General features: G+C 34.6%; 1 protein-coding gene and 1 long non-coding RNA gene across 2 annotated transcripts; both read left to right on the top strand.

Moving 5' to 3' along the window:
- Positions 1 to 384: 384 nt before the first annotated feature.
- LOC148587327 (putative disease resistance protein RGA1) lies at positions 385 to 13,098 on the top strand. Its single transcript, XM_088513633.1, has 3 exons — positions 385 to 3,377; positions 11,448 to 11,541; positions 12,813 to 13,098. Exon 1 carries the CDS (start codon positions 497 to 499, stop codon positions 3,359 to 3,361), a length of 2,865 nt encoding a protein of 954 aa, XP_088369759.1. The 5' UTR covers positions 385 to 496; the 3' UTR covers positions 3,362 to 3,377; positions 11,448 to 11,541; positions 12,813 to 13,098.
- A 10,203-nt stretch (positions 13,099 to 23,301) lies between these two features.
- Positions 23,302 to 24,582, top strand: LOC148587326 (uncharacterized). Its single transcript, XR_015911507.1, has 3 exons — positions 23,302 to 23,411; positions 24,324 to 24,406; positions 24,507 to 24,582. It is a non-coding gene; the product is annotated as an uncharacterized LOC148587326 (long non-coding RNA).
- The last annotated feature ends 212 nt before the right edge of the window (positions 24,583 to 24,794 follow it).

The raw sequence follows: 24,794 nt of genomic DNA, 5'->3' as shown, positions 1-24,794 counted from the left end.
GGAATTCTTAAGATTCTTGAAGATGACCAAAAAAAGAAGAAGCGGAACATAGCATGTGAAGAGAAAGAAGAGTAGTCCATCATTAACAGCTTTATCCACGTGAAGATAATTGCTTTGATGCATTTTTGTAAAAAAAAAAAAATGTTTGACTTGTAAAAAGAAGAAGCCCTTGGAAGGAAGGTGTACAACTATAAGGAGAGAGAAAAAGCAAAATCAGTAAAAATCAATCCATGCGTGTGAATGAAAAAAGAAAAATGCGAATGAAAACAAGTTAATTAAAAACATTTCTGCAACATTACTAAAAAGTGTCCAACCAAGTCATAATAATTGCTAGTTCCTTCACTCATCATTTCTTCTTCTCAACACATTTCTGCAATTCTACCCTTCAACTAACTACTTCACTCATCATTTCTTCACTCTACCCTTCAACCCCTTCCATCAACAGCGCTGTGTAGTTTCACTTCTGAGCATTCATTCCTTCACTCACCATCAGGAAATGGCGGAACCACTTCTCTCCTTTGTTGCCGAGCAAATCATTAAGACTTTGGGCTCACTTGCTGTCAAACAGATCGGGCTGCTCTGGGGTGTCAAAGATGAGCTTCAAAGCCTCACCGACACCGTTTCAACAATCAAAGATGTGCTTCTGGATGCGGAGGACAAACAAGCTGCAGGAGACCGTGCTGTTAAACGTTGGCTCGGAAGGCTAGAAGATGTGATTTATGATGCAGATGACTTGCTGGATGCCGTTTCAACTGAAGCTCTAAGAAGAGAAATAATGACCCGTGATAAGAAGGCCAAAAAGGTACGCATTTTCTTTTCTGAATCAAACCAGTTTGCCTTTCGTATTAGAATGGCCCGTGAGATTAAAGCCATCCGAAAGAAGTTAGATGCCATCAACGCCGATAGGCAGAATTTCCACTTGGAGGTACTCCAGGTTGAGCCACGAGTCGGGAAAAGGGAGAGGGATAACACTCATTCTTTTGTACCTGATGAAGTAGTTATTGGGCGAGAGGATGATAAAAAGGCTGTCATACACCTTCTGCTGGACTCCAACGTTGAAGAGAATGTTTCCATCCTTCCAATTGTTGGCATCGGTGGATTGGGAAAGACTACACTCGCTCAATTCGTATTCAATGATCACCAAATCCAGAAACATTTTGAGCTCAAAATGTGGGTGTGTGTCTCTGATATCTTCGATGTTAAAAATATTGTTGCAAAAGTCTTAGAATCTGCAACCGAGGAGAAACCAGAAGACGCTGAAATGGATACATTGGTGGCTAAACTTAGAGAAAAAATCCAAGGAAAGAAATACTTCCTAGTGTTGGATGATGTGTGGAATGGTGATCATAGAAAATGGTGTCGCTTGAAAGAAGTGCTGATGGGTGGTGCGAGAGGCAGTAGAATAGTAGTGACTACCCGCCAAGAAATCGTTGCAAGGACCATCCGCCAGGAAAGCGTTGCAGGGATTATTGGGACTGTTAAATCATATCCCTTGGAATGTTTAGATGAAGATGCGTCATGGTCTTTATTTAAGCAAAAGGCTTTTGAGAGAGGACAAGAGCCAGAGAATTCAAGCATTGTCACACTTGGGAAGGAGATAGTAACAAAGTGTTTAGGCGTCCCTCTGGCCATATTGACAATCGGAAGTTTACTGGGCTCCAAAACTTCAGAAGCAGAGTGGTTTTCTTTTAAGAACAGTGATCTCTTAAAAATATCTCAAAATGAAACTGACCTCTTACCAACTCTGAAGTTGAGTTACGACCATCTTCCTTCACATTTGAAGCACTGCTTTGCTTATTGTAGTTTGTTTCCAAAGCATTACGAATTTTCTTCAGCAGAACTAATTCGGCTTTGGATAGCACAAGGGTTTGTCAAGTCTTCTGATGATCGAAGCCGATGCTTGGAAGAGGTTGGTAGGGAGTATTTTATAGATTTACTACAGAGATCATTCTTTCAAGAAGCTGAAACCTTTCTGTTTGGTGACATGTATCAATGCAAAATGCATGACCTCATGCATGATCTTGCCATATCAGTGGCAGGATCGTTGATGGCCACATTAGGTGATAAGGAGACAAACATCGATGAGAAAAATCGTCATCTATCATTGCGTGGTTACAATAAACATATTTCTTCATTGTGTGAAGCAAGTAGGATACGTTCATTTCTTTGCCTCGATAACGATGTGTATAAGTATAAGATTGATTGTGATGCAATTTTTTCAAGTTTCAAGTTCTTGCGCATGTTGGATCTGTCTAGTAGAGATCTTGATTATGTGCCAAGCTCTATCGGGGAGCTGAAGCATTTAAGGTGTCTTGATCTTTCTGGCAATAAGAATATCAAGAAGTTACCAGATTCTATAACTAGGTTGCACAATTTGCAAACATTAAGACTCTTTTATTGTGAGTCACTTAAAGAATTGCCGAGAGACATTAAAAAATTGGTCAATCTTAGGCATCTTGATATAGATAGCTGTGATGGTTTGACTTATATGCCACAGGGATTGGGGCAATTGACTAATCTTGAGAGGTTAACAAATTTTGTGGTCCACTCGGGTTCTAAATTCAAGCACTGCAGTGGTTTACGAGAATTGAATGGGCTCAATAAGCTAAGAGGAAGTTTACAGATTTCAAATCTTGGACGTGGGAAAGATGTTGCATTAGAATATGAGGCTGCAAATCTAAAGGAGATGCAATATCTTCATTCTTTGTTTTTATGCTGGAGTACTAAAGGATATGTCAATGATTGGGACGTTGTTGATGATAAAATGCAATTGGAAGGCTTCCAACCGCCCCCAAATCTGAAACATCTAGGCTTATATGATTATCCGGGTTCAAGGCTTCCGAGTTGGGTTTTTTCATTGAGAAATCTTGTGAGCTTGTGGCTAGTTGATTGTCATTCATTAAAGTCTCTCCCCCTTCAACATCTCACTTCCGTTCAAGACTTGATTCTTGAGCGTTGTCTTGACCTTGAGCTAGCCAATGATGAGGATGGGATGCAATGGCATGGCCTTACGAGCCTCCTCTCTCTTTCCTTCAGAGGACTTCCAAAATTGGTTTCTCTCCCCTCAGGACTTCAACATACTACCACTCTACAAAGGCTTAGTCTTTCGAATTGTGAAAGCTTGAAGGCTATACCAGATTGGATCCACAACTTCAAATCACTTCAATACTTAGACATTTATGAATGCTCCAGTTTGACATCACTGCCTGAAGGAATGCGTAGGCCAACGTCTTTGCAGAGCCTATCAATTTGGGGTTGTCCCATGTTATTGCGAAGATGCGAGAATGACACTGGTGAGGATTGGGAAAAGATTGTTGACTTTCCAGGGGTATACTTAGTTCTAGCACCCAGGCATCTTTGATCCTGAGCCTTGCTTGGTAAGCTTTTGTTTCCTATTATTAATTGCTACTAGTATTTAATTTTTTTGTACTCGTCTTTCTTTTTTTTATGTAAATATTAGGCTGGGTTTCTAGTGTCCGTCTCTCTCCCATTGTCCTCCACTATCTTTCGAAGTATCAAATTCCAAATCTTATAAGTATTTATACTTGCAGTTATGATTCATAACTGAGGAGGTTGAAGACCTATTGTTTTTGGAGTTAATTGTTAATTACATTGGGATTTACTTCGTTGTTTGGATGTATTTATTTTAACTATTTTTTTTTTTTTGTTATTTAGTTAATACTTTCACCTGGTTATTGCAATTTGATGATTTACTTAATTGTTTATGCATATCGGTAATTTTTCTTGGTACTGAAACTAAGATAATGGGGCATGCATTTATTCACTACCTCTTTTTCTTGCTCTTTCGGTTTATTTGGTAGCTTGGAAATATTATGAATTCTGATCAAATTCTTCTAAATTGTTGAGATTACTCAAATTTATCAATCCGTGATCAAGTATTGTATATTTTTCATGCGATTCTTATTGCATTTGCTAAAATCATAAAAGTTTGTGCACGCTATTTAACAATCCTTGGTAGTCAAAAGTCTGTTAAGTGTCGAACAATATTGAAAATTTTAAAACGACTCCAAACGACACATATTTAAATGTCTAGATGATTCACAAATATTAAGCAGAATAAGATCTGACCTAACAATTAATAATCAACCAAATTCAGATATGTAATGAAAAACAAGAACACAGATATTTGATTACGAAGAGGAAACCATTTAGAGAACTCTCTAAATGTAAAACCTCTCCGGGGCAGCCAAACCCAGGAAATCAATCCACTATAAGAAGAATAAGGAATACAAGAAGAATTACAAAACCTTTGCAATCTACTCTTCCTTGTACACGACAAGCGACCCACTTGACTTCTACCGCAGTAGCCCTTTCCAGAACATCTGGCACAATTCTTCTATACGATTTCCTTTCACCGGAACTCCGATTGGCTTCACGTATTTAATCCCTTCTCAAATAAGCTAGAACAATATCTCTCTCTAAGCTCTCTGATTTTGCTCACCAAAATACGTACGTATAAATGTAGCAAGATCGTGTTTAAATAGAAAATAAAACAAAATAAAGCAGCAATGTCCGGACAGGGCTAATCTGGGGTCCGGTCATGGCTAGGGTTACATATGCGTAACCTAGCAATGTCCGGACCTCCAACACTTATGTTCGGACATCTCATAAAGATTGAGGCTTTCTGGAAATGGGGTCCGAACCCAGCTTCTAGTGGTCCGGACCTCTTCATCAAAATGCAGTTTCTGGAAATCAGGTCCGGACCCAGCTTCTGGCGGTCCGGACATGCCCTTCAATAGATATTTTCTGGAAATTGGGTCCGGACCTGGCTTCTGGTGGTCCGGACAGGGCCTTCTAGAATCTGCTTCCGGGACATGTTGAGGTGCTCATTTTCAACAACTTACACGCAAACCGAATGTGCCAAAACCTAAACTAACAAACTCCCCCTTTGGCCATTCGGGGACAAAAATATACATGAAAATGACACATCAAAATCAACTCCCCCTTTTTGTCTCAGAAGAACAAAGGAGGCACACAAAAACAAATGAAATTCTAGAGTTAAAAAAAAAACAAAGAAAAACAACCCATTAAACCTATAAATAAGTAGACTAAAAAAAATATTCTGGCCAAAAGAAGAACAAAACAAAACATATGAGAAGATCATTCTTGCCAAAAACTGTCCTTGATATACTTTACATCTTTCTCCAAAGTAGTTAGGCGGGTGGTTATAGCTTCGATGCTTTGGCCTTGAGTCATCAGGCGGTTGTTGATAGCTTCAATGCTTTGGCCTTAGGCTTTAAGTAAGTCAAATATTATGCAGCGCAATCTGTGTTAGCAGCCTCTCTAGAGCCCGTACATAACCAATCGGAATTTTGTTCTTGTTTTCGTCCCATACAAGCTTTCGACTTGGATTAAGAACCGCCATGATCTCCGCTTTAGTTGGTTATGGCTCAGTCTCCAAAAATGGAAGCGGCTTCTTATTTGTCAAAGGAATCCCAGTAACTTCACTTATCAACTCAGGAGTGACATTGAGAGTTTTCCCTGAGACCTTGGTCTTGAATGACGGAAAACCAACCAAGTCAATGTCTTCGATGTTGTAGTAGAATTCCCGAACTAATCGAGTTTATGCATTAACAGGAACGAACACAGAGGTCCATTGATTGGCCTGGAATATTTCATGAATGAATCGAAACGGTTCCACTTGAAGATCATTTTGCTCTACTCCACGCTCGATCACAATGTTGCGTGTCAAAGGCTTGTCTTGTAAGATTGATTTTTCTTCTCGAGCGCGCTTCCTCCTTGGTGTGGATTCCGAATTTTGATACACCATTTTCTGCATTCTCACCCCAAAGAAAGAAGTAAATGATAAAAGAATATCACAAATTACTAGAAGAAATTAGATTGAAAAAAAATTTTTATAGGAAACATGTGATTCGAAAAATGAGATAGATGTACCAGAAACAAAAAATAAATGTTGAACACAACAAAAATAATTTATTTCACAAGGAAAAGTGAAGATAGATGCAAACATATGTCATGTAGACATTCAATCAAACAGGTGATAGGCATTAAGGTATTGAATATAACATGATGAAAAGAATTCATGAAAACCGAAAATACCTTGCCTAGGAACATTCCAACCAATATCTAAAACCCAATGACAGTGAAATATAATAATGTAATTGAAAAATTGTAGCTCAATTGAAAACCGGAATCTTTGAGACATTTTATCAAACACATTGTATGCCAAAAAAACATGTAGGCATGGAAGACACATGTTAAGATTAAAAACCATTCCTAAATACATCAAAGTGCATGTAGTTTGCAACAATCATATGAGATAGAAAGAATAATCAATGTGAATCAAGGACTCAAACAATTCGGAATTGTAAAATTAAACCCAAACAGTCACAGCCGAGAAGTTTATTTGAACACAAAATTGAAAAGAAGAAGGAAAGAAAAACATACCTGTGATGATTGAATGTGGATACTGGACTATGAAACAGAGAAATCAGAGATAAAAAGAAAGAAACAAAAAAAAAACGAAACAAAAAAAATTTGTATGAAGTTAATCGGACGAGAGAGAGAGAAGTATGATATGGAACACACTGCAGGTTATATAAAATAACCAATGCCGTGTCTGGACAGGAAATTTCCTTGTCCGGACCGCATCCCAAAAAAAATAAATTCATAATAAATTTTTTTTTTTTTTATTGAAAAGGAAAACATAATTTTTTTTAATTTTTATTATTATTATTATTATTATTATTATTATTATTTATTTATTTTTTAAAATTGAAAAGGAAAAGATAAATTGTATAGATAATCAATAAACCATGCATGTCCTCATGAATATCTTAACAATTTGGAGTGATCAACAAATTACACTTACATTTTAAATGTATCATATACATGACACAACCTTATTCTGTGAATGCAGTTAAGTAGGCAATAATCAGAAATCTCATGTGAATGTGTAGTGTGTGAAAACTCCCATTAAATAAGATTTTATCAGTGGAATGGAAATCTAGGCAGACATTTTGTAAATGAAAGACAAACAGTCTGATTCAAGCCACAGTAAAACCTTATAATGTTAGGATCTAGATTCCCTCATCCGATACACTCCCCCTGAGACTAATCATTTGCTTTTACCATGTCTTTTAGTAATCATCTATTTCCGCAATGATTTGATCACTGATTCTTTCTTTAGGGACATATAGAAGCAAAACTAAGTCATTTGGGCTTATTTTATGCCCTTTCCCTTTTTTTTTTCTTTTTTTGTGGAAGAAAATGTTGGAATTTTTTAGAGCTAGGTTCAACTAACGAGTTGGTCAAGTGAATGGAACTGACACTACCTATCTTCCAAGCAAAATGTTTGCTCCAAATTCCCAAACACATAACAAAAATCTAAACTTAATGGGGGCAGAAAGTGCACAATTTCGAACATGAGAAAAACTGACTCTTACTCCTTTAACAGTCTTCAGAAAAACAAGGTATATCAGAAACATATGGAGCAATAGATGTAAATTGCAGAAATATTGACCCCACTCATATGTAAAATATTCATTTGAGCACAAAACATGAGAAACTGAGTATCCAACACTTAAAACAATCTAAAAGAATAAAAAAATAATCAAAGAAAATAAAAACAAAGCAAACAAAAATTAAAAAAGAAACAAAAATGTCCTAGAACAGCTATAAACAAATATCAATATGCTCAATTTCTAGGCATGGTCTATGTGTCCACCTAATCTAGGTGAGTCCATTACCACTCCTCCTCAATGGGTGAATGGTATTAATCTTCTTGACCCAAACTTTATTCACATCAGGGACAACTGTGTGACTCTTATCCAAGACATCTAACCGTGTTACTACGTCTCTCATCATGTTGAATAATTTCTCATAACTATTTCTAGAATGGAAATATTTTCTTTTAGGCCCATGACTGTTAAGCTGAAAACACTTAGGACGAATATGTCCAAACTTACCACAGTTATAACACGTAGGAATAAACCTTTGAGAAGGTTGGTTTCTTAACATGTGCATACTTCTCGACTTAGAACTAGACATATAGGAATCAGTTAGAGTTCCCTTACCTTTTCCACCTTTGGAAATTTGAGGAGAAATTACCTTCTTTTCAGCCAAGTTATCTTCTTTGTTTACTGGTTTCACAAAAATCATATCTGAAGAAGAAGCAACATTAGTAGATAAAATAGCAGATTTATCAAAACCCAATCCAGTTCTATCAAACGAATGTTTCTGATTATGTAACATTTGATTTAGCTTTTCACTAGAGAATTTTGTTAAATGATTCTTTGATTCATTCAGTTCATTCTCTAAGGATTTCACTTTGGCAATTAGCATTTGATTTTCAGACATCAAAGTATTATGAGTAGCAAGAGAATCAGTTAAGGTGACAGAAAGTTGATCATTTTCAAGATTAACCTCATTGAGTTTCTTCAATTGCTGCTTATTCAGCTTTTTCAGTTCAGTGTATTCCACAAAGAGATTATTATAAGCATTTTGCAAATCATCTTCTTCTTTCGAATCATTATCGGACACACTTTGTTTGTCTTGAGAATTACACTCACTATTCTCATGCTCACTCTCATAACTAACTCCAAATGCTAAGTAATTAACTCCCTGTTCAGCATCATCCTTATCTGACTCATCACTTTGAGTCACATTAAATGTCTTGCCATTTTACTTTCTCAAGTTAGCACAGTCAACACGAATGTGCCCATGTCCTCCACATTCGTGACACTTGATACCTCTAGGTGACTTTCCTTTCTCAACATTCTCATTTCTAGATTTCTCAGAAAATTGTGAATTGCTATTTCTAAAATTTCCTTTCTTGGCTCTAAAAAATTTCCTAAACTTCTTAGCAAACATAGCAATTTCTTCCTCATTTCCAGAATCCTCATCAGATGAACCACAAGAGTCAACCTTAACATTTTTTGCCTTAAGAGCAATATTTTTGGTGTTTTTGTGTTTAGGAAGAATTAGCTCAAAGGTCTGAAGGGAACCTACAAGTTCTTCTACTCTCATAGTATCTAAGTCCTTGTTCTGTTGTATAGCAGCAATTTGGGGAATAAACCTCTCAGGCAAAGATCTTAAGATTTTTTTCACCACTTTGGCATCATCCATTTTCTTTCCCAAATTAATGGTAGAGTTTCTAATGGCACTAAGCTTTGAATAAAATTCATCAAAAGATTCATCTTCCTGCATTCTAATCTCCTCAAACTGAGAAACCAACATTTGAATTTTTGAAGTTCTAACAACCTTAGTTCCTTCATGTGTGATTTCTAAAGTTTCCCAGGCTTCTTTAGCTATTTCACATCTAGAAATTCTAGAAAATTCCTCATTTGAAACAGAGATGTAAATAGCATTTATAGCTTTGTCATTCGCAGTAGCATTATTCTTTTCCTCTGTTGTCCATTCAGCTATTGCTTTTTCTGGACGTGTCCATCCAGATTCGACAATATGCCAAACATTAATGGATTTAAAATATGCTCTCATATGAATTTTCCAAAGCGTATAATTTGTTCCGTCAAAGACGGGAAGAGAATTAGGAGCAACAGTATGAGACATTTGATATGGAGTCTCGGATCACACTCAGGAAATAAATCCTTCAGAGTGAACCCGCTCTGATACCAATTGAAAATTTTAAAACGACTCCAAACGACACCTATTTAAATGTCTAGGTGATTCACAAATATTAAGCAGAATAAGATCTGACCTAACAATTAATAATCAACCAAATTCAGATATGTAATGAAAAACAAAAACACAGATATTTGATTACGAAGAGGAAACCATTTAGAGAACTCTCTAAATGTAAAACCTCTCCGGGGCAGCCAAACCCAGGAAATCAATCCACTATAAGAAGAATAAGGAATACAAGAAGAATTACAAAACCTTTGCAATCTACTCTTCCTTATACACGACAAGCGACTCACTTGACTTCTACCGCAGTAGCCCTTTCCAGAACATCTGGCACAATTCTTCTATACGATTTCCTTTCACCGGAACTCTGATTGGCTTCACGTATTTAATCCCTTCTCAAATAAGCTAGAACAATATCTCTCTCTAAGCTCTCTGATTTTGCTCACCAAAATACGTACGTATAAATGTAGCAAAATCGTGTTTAAATAGAAAATAAAACAAAATAAAGCAGCCATGTCCGGACAGGGCTAATCTGGGGTCCGGACATGGCTAGGGTAACATATGCGTAACCTAGCGATGTCCGGACCTCCAACACTTGTGTCTGGACATCTCATAAAGATTGAGGCTTTCTGGAAATGGGGTCCGGACCCAGCTTCTGGTGGTTCGGACCTCTTCATCAAAATGCAGTTTCTGGAAATCAAGTCCAGACCCAGCTTCTGGCGGTCCGGACATGCCCTTCAATAGATATTTTCTGGAAATTGGGTCCGGACCTGGCTTCTAGTGGTCCGGACAGGGCCTTCTAGAATCTGCTTCTGGGACATGTTGAGGTGTTCATTTTCAACAACTTACATGCAAACCGAATGTGCCAAAACCTAAACTAACAAATATTTTTTGTGTTCAACTTTAAGGGAGCGGGAGGTGAAACCTACAAAATGAAATGTTAGTACCTCGGTCAAGGACATTGTAAGAGCTTCTCAGGTTTACATGCTATAGTCTATTTTTGGAAAGTAGCCAATCTTTTCCATTTGCCCTGAATAATCTTTAATCCCAAAGAAACAGAGAGCAAAGAATAGTCATAGATAGTATTGTCAGCAAAAGGTAGGTTTTGCACACTGTTAAGTTTTGCACACTATAATTTTGCACACTGTTAAGTTGAAAAAGGTAGGTTTCATGCATTTATGGGCTTGATATTGTCAAATTAAAAGTAGTGGGAGTTTCTTATTTATGGATCAAATTTTCTGATTTTCTGAATGTTTCTGAATCAAGTTTCAAAAATCTTGTTTCTACTTTGAAATATTATAAAATTCCAATCAAGTATATACTTACCAAAAGGATTTATCGGTTTAAGAATGTATGGGTTGCCCTGAACCATTATTAGCTAATAGAAGCGTAACGTCTGTGATTAAATGGTTTGGTTACTTTTTATGGTTCTTGAGGAGTCAAGAAGCATTCCTATATCTAGGCCACAAAAGATAGTCAGGAAGCATTGCCCTCAAATGCGACATTGATTAAAAATGAGGATACTGAATGCATAGCATTTGAATTTTTCTTTTCAGAAATTTTAGAATATGAGTTACCTTTTATTCACTGAAAGGGAAAAGAGAAAGTGTACAAGGAAATTTTCACTCATTTACGGGATATAGTCCTCTTTTGATTGGATTGGGTCAGCATGCCTATCGCCTTGTTCATTTTGTGATTGATGTGCCGGTGAAAAGACTGAAGGATATGATTAAAATAAAAAAATTAGCGGGCATGATATGATAATTATTGACTTGAATAAAATGTCTCCTACCATCTGTAATGTTTGTCATAATTTGTAGGGATCTCATGAATGAAGGGAGGAACATGCAGTGAAGGTCTAGGAGAAGGAACGAGAAAAGTGTTTCCATGGAAGATGTTACATACATATCTACTGTGAGTATTCTTTCCCCTGTTTATGTCATAAGAGAAGGAAATAGAAAATCAGCACTTGTATCTACGATTGTGGGCTTTCTCTGAACCTTATTCATGATGTAAACCTTACTGGCAATCTTTTGTTTTTGGAGAGCCTGATCATTGTATGAGTGTATGCTTGCTATAACTCTTTGACTGTTTATATTCATCTCTGTATGATTAAAAGTGAATATCAAGATATTTGCTCCTAGTTGAATTTTACCTTACATAAAATGAACAGAAAATGGCTACTTGCAGCTCGAATCTCAACTACTAAATCTTACTCTCGAAAAAGAGAAGTTCCATAGGATGGCAAAATGATTCATGATATTACAAAATTGAATAGGGGAGAATACTCATATCATTTAGAAAAGAGGATTCTCTAAGTTGCGTTTCCAAAAATAGATAGTAAAAACTTTACTGCCAGCAGGGCCAGCCCAAAATCAAGCAAAAGGCAGGCCTGTAGGGGGCCTCTTGATCATCTACATAAATTAAAAATTGCATCATTCATGTCTACATGATTGTTGGAGATATTGTATTAGGGCTAAGCGTCAATCGGTAATGTCGGTTTCGGTAGAAAAATTGTATTTTCGCCTTTCGAACAGACAATGCTGGTAAAGTCGGTTATTTCACCGACTTATACCGCCAAATTTTATTTTATTTCGCATTTCGAACCGAATGGCGGTTGGTAAAGTCGGTGTCGGTCGGAAGTCGGGAAAGTCGGTTTCGGTAATGTCGGTATGTGGAAAAGTGGCAAATTTGTCGGTAAAGTCGGTTTGGTTAAAAAACCTCTTCCGCCTACCGAACCGAAAAATTCGGAATAAAAAAATCATGCCACCTACCATCCTCCATCTAGTCGGTAACGGTCGGTGTCAGTCGAAAGTCGGTCGGAAGTCGGTTAGTCGGTAATTTGCTTAGCCCTATATTGTATTACTTATTAGTATAAGAAATGACAAAATTGAGTGTATCATTACTATTCTATCATTACTGCTGTTTCCTGTTTGTTTAGTTTGTTGCTTGTAGGAATTTTTTCTTTTTAGCTATAATCTATATTTTCTTTATCAATTTCCTTTTGCAACATCTGAGCTCAAAATTTAAAAGTTGATAGCTATATTTAATTCAATTCCTATGCAGGTGAATGGTAGACGCATGATAAGTTATCTGTTGCCATTGATTTTTTCCTCCATAAGTGCCATGATGTTTATTAAATTTATGGCTTTTATTAATTTATCTATTTTTCTTGGTTCAACCAGTTGAAATATGTGAAATGATTGGGATGATTGGCACAACACGTATACTCAAGTCGAAAGCAATGGTGTTGAAGTCATGGATCCTGTTAATCTTGTATTTTAAATCTTTTGTTAATTGTGTCTGTTTTGTGATTAGTTTTGTGACTGTTTTGAAAACAAAAGATTGTGACCAACATTGAAGGCCATCACACTATGTTGAAGTCATTTGGATCCTGTGGGTGTTGTATCTTACTTTATGAATTATGGTTCAATTAATCAGGTAGTAATAATATCTTTATGAATTATGACATGTTATAACCTGGTGATAATATCAATATTGCAACTGGTATAAGTGAAAAGAGAATTGCTATTTGTTCTTCTCCTGTCCTTTTTTTTTTCATACATCTTTTTAAAAAATCAGTCATTGGATCTGTAGGACTCATTTCTTCACCAATATGGATTTTACAAATCCAATGGCTGGTTGTTAAAAAAGTTACATGAAAAAAAAAAAAGTGGGGGGGGGGGGGGGGGGGGGGTTGGTGGGAAGGATAAAAAACAGTTCCCTTAGTGAAAAAATGTTTCTGGTTGAACAACATACATCTAAGAATGAAGCTGTGGAGCATGAATTATTGGGCCACCCAATTACAAGTTATATTAGATGGACTCAACTTTTCTCATTTTAACCAATTGTATAATAATTGTAATTTAGCTTGAGAACAAGTAAAAGAAAAGATACTACTTTCCCTTGTAAGGATACATTTCTGTAATGGTGAGAAAACTTGAACACAGGTTTTCTTAAGCTACACTTCCTGCACAAGAGAAGGATAAAGAAAATTTCCATTAGTCGCAGGGTTAGTAAACGGGGTTTAGAGTTAAAATTGGCGAGTTTCACAACCCAGTAAGAAAATATAAGACATAAGGCAAATCTCATGATAAAATGTGTATCACAAGTAATATAAGAGATAAGGCAAATCTCATCATAAAACATTAGCTTGAAGAAAATGTGTATCACAAGTAATCATGAAACAATTTGTAGGGATAATAATCAAATTATAAAGCAAGAGCACTATGGATAATTATTTAAGACTACCTTCCATTTTTTTTTTCCCATCATAATTGATGAGGTGCCTTTTCAGCACAATTCATCATTGGACCACCCAATTACGAAATATAGAGAAGTTATAAACCCTTTTACACCCTCCAGGTTCTTTTCTTGGGTACGTCAATGGTTCTCCTAAATCTTGAATATACTATAAATGGTCAGACGAAATGTTATTGGGGTTACTCTTGAGAAAAGAGTTTTTCTTTAGTGTGCCTCTAAAATAAAGATAGTGAGTGAGATTTCTTCTAACTCTTTAATTGTCAATGACTCAATATGCAAAAGTTTTACATAAGTGTGTGGAATGATGATTTTGCAAGAATTAAGTTGGCTTTGCAATTGCCTAGGAGATTACTAATGAATCCGTTGCAATAGACCCATTAATAGTTGAGTTCTAAGCAGAAAAGGTACGATTCTTTGAGGTGTAAGAGTCTTTTTGGCAATAGACCCATTAATAGTTGTATGAAATGTCATTCATACGAAGTTTATATAATTTTTAGTTGGGACTTTGGTTGCTTTAAATTGAATCCAAACAGTCTTTATTTGATTTTTCCTCCCACCTTACATATTGTGTATTGCTTTCACTGGAAAATATAGAGATATATTTACAGAAGAAGACCAATTAGGCTAATATAGTTGATAGCTATATTACTTTCAATTCCTATGCACAGGTGAATACTAGATGCATGATATGTTACCTGCTGCCATATCACACGAGGCTTTTCTTCCTTTTACTACTTTTTCCTCACCTTCATCTTCTTCCCCTCCTCTATTTCTTCATCTCTCTTTCTTTAGAATTTTATTCCTCACGCCGCATATGGCCGGATCATAGGCTTGCATTTACTCATATTCTTCTCCTTTATCTTCTCTTATCCTCTGTTCTCTATCTCTTTCTTTAATAATTTATTTCTCACGCCACATATGGCCGAATCATGGGCTTGCTGACAGTTTGCTCAAAGGGATTTTCATTGATGCAATTCTATGATATATTATAGAATATTTTCTATAATTATTCTTTGGGAAAATTACAGTTTACCCCCCTAAAGTTGATAGCGTTTTTCAATTCGAACATCAAAGTTTCAATTTTTGCAATCCACCCCCTCAAAGTTCCAAATTTTTGCAATTTGACCAATTGTATCCAAAACTTATCATATTGCCCCTAATTTTTATTTTTTTATTTTTTATAAAAAAAATTTAAAAGAATTCGGGATGGCTGTAGCCACCACTTTGGCCATCTTGCCATTTTTGCAGCCCCAAATTTATTTATTTCTTTTCATAAAAAAAATAAAAATTATGGGCAATATGGAAATTTTTGGATAATATTGGTCAAATTGAAAAAAAAAATTGAAACTTTGTGGGGGTGGATTGCAAAAATTGAAACTTTGTTGTTCGAATTGAAAAAAGCTGTCAACTTTGAGGGGGTAAACTGTAATTTTTCCTTATTCTTTTTGTTTTTTTGAATGCAAACTTAATAATTAAAATTTTCTATTCAAGCTTTTCTAAAATATCATTTTTAATTGATATTATGGCTAATTCACTTTTCTTTTTTTCTTTTTTCTTTTTTAAAAAAATGATGTTGTCAATCTTAAGTAGAGTTTTTCAATTTTAATTTTGAAAAACTTCTTTCTCCAAAAAGCAACTATATATAACAAGTGTTGTTAACATTTGCAAGCTGTGTCGAAGTACTACTATTTATCATTTTTGGAATGGCATTAGGCTAAATGATTTGGATGTAAAAATCTATATAAATTCGGGGTATTACCCTTTATATCCTGTATTTTTCTGATTTTTTTTTTAATAAAGGTATTTTTGTCATTCTTAATACAAAGTGGTACGTTGTAATTTTTTGGTAGTTTTGGGAAGGAGTAAGGGATATAATATTATTTTAATTAAAAGTCTGGGAGAGGGAAAACATTACAAATTGTTAAATAGTTTGAATGAGATATATGTACTTTTTTTCCTAAATTATAAATAATTAATTAAAAAATCAGGCGGAGATAACTAAACTCCAACCTCCCCTCTTCTTATGCATTTGACACTACAATGTTATTTTAATCTTTCATAAATAACACAAATTTAATTTATCTGTCACAAGTAGTTATAAAAATGACATAATGTCAAGAAGGAATACTTTACCAATTGACACCAATGAAGTTTTGTTAAACTTTGGAGTCGGGCCAAATTCAGTGCCTTAGGGGCATATTTTATTTTTCTGGGTTTTCTTTGTGTCTTTTTTAAGACTTATTTTAAGCGATTTTGAAAATCTGTAAACATGTGTTTACTGTTTTAGAAGAAATTCAACAACGTTACAAATCCAACAAAAACACACACATATAAAAACCGCTATATGTATATATCTACATATGCAGATAACAGATAGCGGTTACCAACTGCCTACATGTATAACCCTAGTTTAAATCTCATCATTTTGAATTTTCTTTTAGAATTTTATTAAACACAAAATAAGGTGAAGGTGTCGATTAGAGCCCAAAGTGATGTGACAGATCATTTTGAAAACCGATTTGCAACCCCATCTCTTAAGTTGTAACATTATTCAGCTAAGTTTGTAGGTTAGCCCATCATGGTAATGGGCTTAAATGTCAAGGCTCTATTAATTGGGTCCAAAATAGCTTAATAGATCAGAGGTCCATAAATGAGATAATTAATTTTATTTTGAAAGACATTTAGGGTTTACGTGCGTTTGACATTTTGATTTCATAGATAAAAAATGTGATTTTAAGCCAAACGTAGAAAATATATCATTTAAAATTGTGTTTTTAAAAAATTACAATGTGAAAACGTAGGAAATTTGCGTTTTTTTTAAAACGCAAACTGTGATTTTAAAAGTCAAACTGCAATTTTCCAAATGATTAACTGTGTTTTTAAAAATCACATTTTCAAATTACACATTTTAAAATCACTATTGTTAAATCTCACTTTTTAAAATCATAAATTCAAACGAACTCTTATCGTCTAAATGGAGTGGTACATTAGGAGATGTGTTTGAATCTCATTAAGGTTAAAATTTCCCTTTGTAATTTTATTGAAAGATATTATTAAGGAAATAAAATTTACAAAAATTAAAACATAGCCGGATCTTTCACTACTCTGTATCTTTTCTCTTTTTTGACTGATTTTCTGAAGACTTTTGTCTTCTCTGCTATCTATCTTCTCCACTACCTCCCATGGATGCAACCCACTCTGACCTCCAAGATCTGATCACCAGACGGAAGCTTTATCTTAATCCTCAAATGGTTAGAGCAACCCCCACCAAAGCTTTACCTGTCAAATACTTGTTTACCATACCCAAACACCTTTATCTTGACTGTATTATGAATCAAGAACCTTACAATGTCCTTAGAATATCAGAGGAAACGTATAGTTAAAACAAACACGCAAAAATTAAGGTAGTTTTATAAAGAGTAATAATCCTATAAATTATATTTTTATTTCATCATTATTTTATAATGTTGGCATGATAATTCTAACCAACTCTTGGATCGAGAGTAGTGCTAGTAGAGAAAGACTTTTATCCCGACTGCTTCCGTGGTTGGTCACCCACTATATTTTTTAGTGGTTTTTTTTTTTTATTTATTTTTAAAAAAAAAAAATTTTCTAATATGAGTTTAAAAAAAATGTGGGGTTTGTAGTAATTTTGATTTAATTCCAGTAAGAACATATGTGTTATTGCCAAACTAAATAATATGAATAACTATTTCATTCCACTCTTCTCTATTCCCACTAATAATTATTCATTTTCTTATAGAATATCCGATCGGCAAACCAAACAAAGCCTTAGTATTTCCTTAAGTAAATAGTAATACAGCATCCACATAATTATAGATACTTTCCTTGTATCTTCATGGGGTATAGCAATTATCACGGGGGCTACAAATATTATTTCCCACCTATAAGAATAACTTATGTTTCATAATCAGATAAATTTTACTTACAAAATTCTGGAGGCTTCTCGATTTTTCATGAGTTGATGGATACCAATAATTCAAGCAATTCCCATAATGAAGCTGATTTTTTTTTTCCCATCTTATACTGAATTTCATAAAGGACTTGCACTTTATTTTTAGGAAAAATATATTTTAACTCTTTGAACTATCACCACATATTCATTTACATCTCCAAACTTTCAAAGTGACATTAGGGCTCCCATAGAACCATTGCCTAACAAATTAAGCACTTTTACATTTTTTTTCTCCCTAAAATACCCCTAAATCATTATTATTTTTTAAAAAAAAATGGTTAATATGAAAAGGGCCACCCCTTTTTTTAACCTTAAGTTTTTTTAATAAATTTAGCTTTTTTAAACGGTTATTTTTAAATAACTTTAATGGTATGTGGGAGAGAAAAATACAAAAGTGTTAAATTTGAGGATTTTGCTTAAATGTTGTAAAAAAAAAAAAAAAAAAAAAAAAAAAAAAAAAAGCTATAGTATACGTGTTGTAATTTTCTCAATAGTCCAGGTTTAATTTCTTCTTTTTTTTTTTTTTTTCTCACGGAACACTTGGAAGGAAAACTTGAAATTAAATCTGGATCATTGAAACTACAACACATATGTTGTAGTTTTTTTTTTTAACGGTACTTAAGCTAAATCCCTAATTTGACACACGGTATTAATACTATAAGACGCCCTAATGTCACTTTTTAAAGTTTAAAAGCTTAAAAAAAATATGTGATAATAGTTTAGGTGGTTAAAGTATAATTTTTTCCTTATGTTTTTTTTTTTCTACACCTTTCCTAAGTTTTGGGAGGATAAAGAGTATGAAAATTGCATCAAGGTCTCCATTATATATTTCCCTGTAGCCTTTTTTCCCTTATTCAATTAAAAAAAAAAAAAAAAAAAAAAGCTCTCCATTATATATAAACTCGCTATTGTGGCTGCTTCCATAGTCATTGCAGGTGCAATTGGAGTCTGTATTCCAATACTAGGAAAGACAACTTGGCGCATGCGCTTTTGAAAGCTTGACGTCGATTGGCCATGAATTAAAATGAATCCCGTGAATTAAAATGCCCTTCTCAACATGCAAAGCCCATATACAAACTTCAATTGCAAGCATAACGACTATGGAAAATTGTAGCAAGTTTATATATATATTCCAAGCAAAACTTTGCTGAGTCTATTGACAAGTTTTTTTTTTTTTTTTTTTTTGTGATTTTTAATGATTTTGGTGAGTATTGTTTACTCACAAAATAAAACTCGCTAATTTGCTTGAGTCTATAAAAAAGTATTTTGTTTTATTACTTTTAATGATTTGACCGATCAAAATAGATTCTCCTTTTAATGATTCAAGTAGTCTTTTTACAAAGAACCACTAGCCTGGGAGATAAAATCATTAAAACTTTTTTTTAGACGGTTGGAGTGAGAGGCCAATTGTAGCTATCTTACCAGGGCTTGACCATAATAACACCAACTCGCGGGGTGCCGCTTAAGAGGAGTTTCCGCAAACGCACTCTCATGACCACTACCAAAAAAAAAAAAAAAACTAGTTTTATTGACGATTTGGAAGAAACCGACACTATAAGGTGTTGGTTTCTGTTCAACCGACATCAAATTAAAAATGGTGTCAGTTGAACAGTAACTGACACTAATTTTTCTTTTTTCTACATTATGAACGGTGGAGATTGGATTCTGAGAATTCTATATCAGTGTTTGAGCTCGTGAACAGTAGCCTCTGCATTTTGGAACTGAATTAAGCCAACACAAGAACTAACAAACTCCCCCTTTGGCAATTCAGTGACAAAACCAAAATGTCGAGCCAATCCCATCATCTCCCCATATTTACTCCCCCTTTTTGTCACAGAATGACAAAAGGTCTTCATATTTCCTGAAACACTTCACAAAATACATCAAGGCATATGTGGAACAAGAAGACATAAATAAAACTCATGATAAAAAAATGACGTAGCATGCGTGATTATAAAGAAACATCAGCAAAACTCCCCCTCAATGTATGACTCAATTAACAACAGGAAACTGGAAATGCAAAACATGTTTCTCCCCCTTAAAAGTTAAAAGAACACACATGATAACACATCAATGACTCATGTATTGTACAATGAATATCCAAACATGCTCCAAATATGCAAAATATACATGAGACTAGAAATGGCTAGAAACTCATATTGCTTAACCCAAGCCAAGAAAATGTTCCATTCAACCTATGTTTGTGTGGTGTGTGGGTAAGCCATCCAAAGAGAAAAATTTTCAATTTATAAAATGAGGAGAAAGTTTCACCACCATGAGGTTTTGACAAGTATATCAAATCAAAAGTGAAACCTTATCATACTAGGGTCTAGCCACTCTCATCCTATACAATTCTCTTTGTAAAATATTTTGCACAAGTTTGACACAGTGAAATAAATTCCTTTTGGAATATGATATTTTGATTTTATTTGTTTCACTATTTTGTTTATTTTTCTCTTTGAGAAAGTGTCCTTAAACTTTTGGAGCTTATCACAACAGAGAAAGCAGGAATTTTTAAGCCCTAGGTTCAACTAGCATATGGTCAATTTGAAAAATATGACTAGTCAAAAACCTCATATGGCTACCTAACAGACCTCACAAATAAAGTGAAACAAAACTTCAATTTAAGCTTAACTGTGCACAAGAGATAAAGCATAGGCAAAAAGTACCACATAAGCTCAGGCTTTAGGTAACCACAAAAACAAGTCTATTGACACAAATTTTCATCTCATGCATATTAAGAACATTCCAAGACGTAAGGAATTAAATTCATAAAAAGCAACATGAGAAATTAATGAACTATCTAGGTGCATAAGACAAAATAAAGAAAAGAAAAAAAACAACCAAAGTAAAATATTTTTGTCTTTTTGAAATTTTTCACAAAAGAAAAACAAATGCAAAACAAATAAAAATGCAATGCAAAACAAAGCAACATGCTTGAATTGAGATTACATTTGGCAAGACATGAATGTCCTTTAGCATTAAACTTTCATCACATCTTATAGGTCCCACTACAAAATAATGATTTGGTTTAATAACTACTTCTAGGTCTTCACAAGACATTACACATTCCTAAACATTTGATTAGCAAGTAGACAAAAATCTTGGTGGTCCGCACACAACATCTCATCTATAAACTTTTCAAAGATCATGATATATGAATTTCTTGAAAAATCCTTTATGAATATGCCTCAAAACATGAATCTCAAAACAATCATGTATATACTCTTCATACAGAAAGTGTAACAACAAAAACAATGCAGTGCATAAACAATAAAGCAAAAACAAAAAAAATGCAATGAAAAAAAAAACAACATGCTCTAGGATATTATAAAATAAGCAAAACAATCAATCCTAGGCATGTTATTGACTCACCTAATTTTAGGTGAGATCACTACCACTCCCCCTCAATGGGTGAATGATATCATCCTTCCTAACCCACACTTGAGAAATCTTAGGTCTAGACTTATGACTTTGCTCAAACTTATCTAGCCTAGATAGCACTTCTCTCATCATTATGACCAAACCCTCACTTTCTTTCCTAGAATAGGAATTTTCACTTTTATGCTTATGGGATTTCAAATCAAAACACTTTGGTCGAATATGACCAACCTTTCCACAATGATGACAAGTGGGCACAAACCTTTTAGAAGATAATTTTCTATGAGGATGCATGACTCTAAGCTTAGGGTAAGATGCATGATGCTTAACATAAATTTTCTTACCTTTCTTACCATGGAGAGTCGGAGCAGCTGCATGATTTTCTTTCTTTGGAGCAGCTTTGAATTTCCAACAGTTTGGTCTAATGTGACCAACAATCCCACAATGATGGCATGTAGGAAAAAGCTTACCTTGAGTTTGTTTAACTGAAGGAGTCTTAGAAAAATTAGCCTTGGTTTCTTTAACATTCACAGGATTATGATTCAAGGACTCATTAGAAACATGTGAAGTAGATGCACCAACATTATCAACAATCATACTAGGCTTGTTAGAAACAAATTCTTTAGTACAAAGAAAACTTTTCAAATTATCACTAGAGAAATTTCGTGAGAGTTCCTTAGAAACATTCAATTCATTCTCAAGTGATAAAGACTTTTCAACAAGCACAGAAATCTCAGATTTCAAAGAATCAATCAAGATATGTGATTTAGACAAATCATTCGCCAAAGATTCTTTATCAGATTTCAAAGAATCAATTAGGACATGTGATTCAGACAATTAATTAACAATAGATTCATTCACATGCTTAAGATCTTGAAAATCCCCCAAACAATTTGTGTATTGATGTCTCAAAAGAGTGAATTTTTCCAACAAATTGTTGAAGGAGTTTATAAGATCATATTCCCCTTGAGAAGTATTCATAGTAAACAGGAGTCAACAGATCTCACTCAAGAATTTAATCCAAACAGAGTGAACCCGCTCTGATACCAATTGAAAAACTCTAAACAGAAAAATATCACAATTTTATGCGGAATTAACGGATATTTATCAAAGCAAACAATCACCAAAATATGAACAATCACACACAAAGATTTTGGTGACGAAGAGGAAACCTTTTAGAGACCGATCTAAAAGTAAAACCTCTCCGGGGCAGCCAAACCCAGGAAATCACTATCAAAAGATTATCCAGAGATTACAGACACTAGGAACACTTACAACCCTTTGCAAGACCTTGGCTCTGTAAGATCGACAAGCCTACAACTCGTCTCCGCGCTCACAATCTTCTTCAACGTGATTCTCCTTTACCGGACCCTTCCGATAGACTTCTCAACCGTAGATTTATCAAAGGAATAATTAAAACTTTAAGAGATTCACTTTAACGCTCACCACATATGATCTCTCTTAGCACAGCCTCCGACGAACTCTCTGGGGGTGAAAATTCGTACTTCTCTCTTCTATAATGATGTATATATATCTCCGACAAAACCCTAGACCTAACCCACTTAAAATCATGTTTTTGGGCCTAAAACTTACGGGGTGTCCGGACATGTTAATGGGCTGTCCGGACACAGCTTTGCGGAGCAAAATTTGAGTTTCTGGAAATGAGGTCCGGACCCGGGGAAGGCATGTCCGGACATGGGTGAAACAGCATTCTGGAAATGCTGTCCAGTCTTGATCAACAGCCCCGATCGATGGGCGTTTGTGGTCCGATTGAGCTGAAATTTTGCAGGGACGTTCATAACACATGAATCTACATTATGAACGGTGGAGATTGGATTCTGAGCATTCTATATCAGTGTTTGAGCTCGTGAACAGTAGCCTCTGCATTTTGGAACTGAATTAAGCCAACACAAGAACTAACACTATCAAGGAGGATTGAACGTTGACAAGTGGGACAAAGCACAGATTGGCCCCTACACGGGAATTGGTATCCAAACGTTTGGTTTTCTTTAATTTTGGTTTCTTGTCTTCTTTTTCAGCTTTTCTTTTTTTTTTTTACCGAAAAAAAGATGGGATGGTTTTTGTACTTGTTGATAATGCTGTAGATGCCAAATGAAAGAGGATGACTTACACTACTGGGTTCTTTGGGCTTGAGCCTTGCTTGGTAAGCTTCTATTTCCTATTATTAACTGCTACTAGTACTTAAAATTTTTTGTACTTGTATCTCATTTTTTTATGTAAATATGTGGTTGGGTTTCTAGTATTTGTTTTGATAGATGTACTGCTATGATTTATTGGGTTACGCTGGAAAACTACATCTGCTAGTTGGAAGATAATTATTGTCCAATTTTTCATTGTATAATATATTATAGATGGCCATTCAAAATGTTCATGGGGTTACTCATTAGAAAAGAGTTATTCTTGAGTGTGCCTCTAAAAAGATAGTAGTGAGTGATATGTCTTCTGGCGCTTCGATTGTTAATATTCAAAAGTTTTACATAAGTGCATCGAATGATGATATTGCAAGTATAAAGTTGTCCTTGCAATTGCCTAGGAGATTACTAATGAGCTAAGCCATTGCATAGGCCAAAGTTATTTTGATGACATTGAACATCATTGGACATTTTCCATTGGCTTTTCCATATGCTCCAAAAGCCTTTATACAGAGCTCTTAATTTGTTTTTTTAGAACCATTTGTTTGATAACAAACATTTTCTCTAGAAATAAAGAGCAAAATTAATTGTTTACTTTTTGGCCTGCTTTCCTCTTAAGCAGAACATTTCTGTTTGTGACAAGTTATTACTTAAGTTAGTTCCATTAATTTACTTATTTTCTGTTTTTTTTAAACCTTTTCCGCTTAGAACTCAAGAGTGTTTGTTTAATAGTTTTGTCTTAAGTGGTCTTACTGTGATTTTCTGTGAGGTGTATGAGCAATAAACCCATTAATAGTTGTATGAAATGTCATACATACGAAATTTATATATTTTTTTAGTTGGGACTTTGGTTGCTTTAATTTGAATCTAGATCTTTCTTTGATTTTTCCTCCCACCTTACATATAGTGTATTGCTTTCACAGGAAAATATATATAGAGATATATTTACAAAAGAAGACCAATCAAGCTAATATAATGGGCTGAATGCTGATTGCAGCATTTGCAGGTTTTCTATTTGTTTACCTCTGTCTCTGTCTCTCTCCTATGGTTCTCTACTATCTTTCAAAGTAACAAATTCCAAATCTTAAAAGCATTTATACTTGCAGCTATGATTCGGAACTGAGGAGATATATAGCAAGGAAACCTACTAGAAAATGTGCCATCTTTGCTGAAACTTTGGGGGTTATGTTTTTTGGTGCTACTCCTGACTCAATATGGTATGAAATAGAGGTTGTTGAAGACCTGCGGTTTTCGGAGTTAATTGTTAATTAGATTGTTTGATGTGTTTAATTTAAACTAGTTCAAATATTTGATGTAGTTAGTACTTTCAGTTGGTTATTACAATTTGGTGATTTACTTGATTGTTTATGTATATCTGTAGCTTTTCTTGGTAC

Source organism: Corylus avellana, chromosome 2 (genome assembly GCF_965113065.1).
Source record: "Corylus avellana chromosome 2, dhCorAvel1.hap1.2, whole genome shotgun sequence".
In the NCBI taxonomy this organism is placed as follows: Eukaryota; Viridiplantae; Streptophyta; class Magnoliopsida; order Fagales; family Betulaceae; genus Corylus; species Corylus avellana.
Note: the sequence above shows the minus strand (reverse complement) of the source record. Positions and strands in the feature narration are given on the sequence as shown.

Coding starts and splice junctions, on each gene's coding strand:
- LOC148587327 (XM_088513633.1), top strand. CDS start 497: ATGGCGGAACCACTTCTCTCCTTTGTTGCCGAGCAAATCATTAAGACT.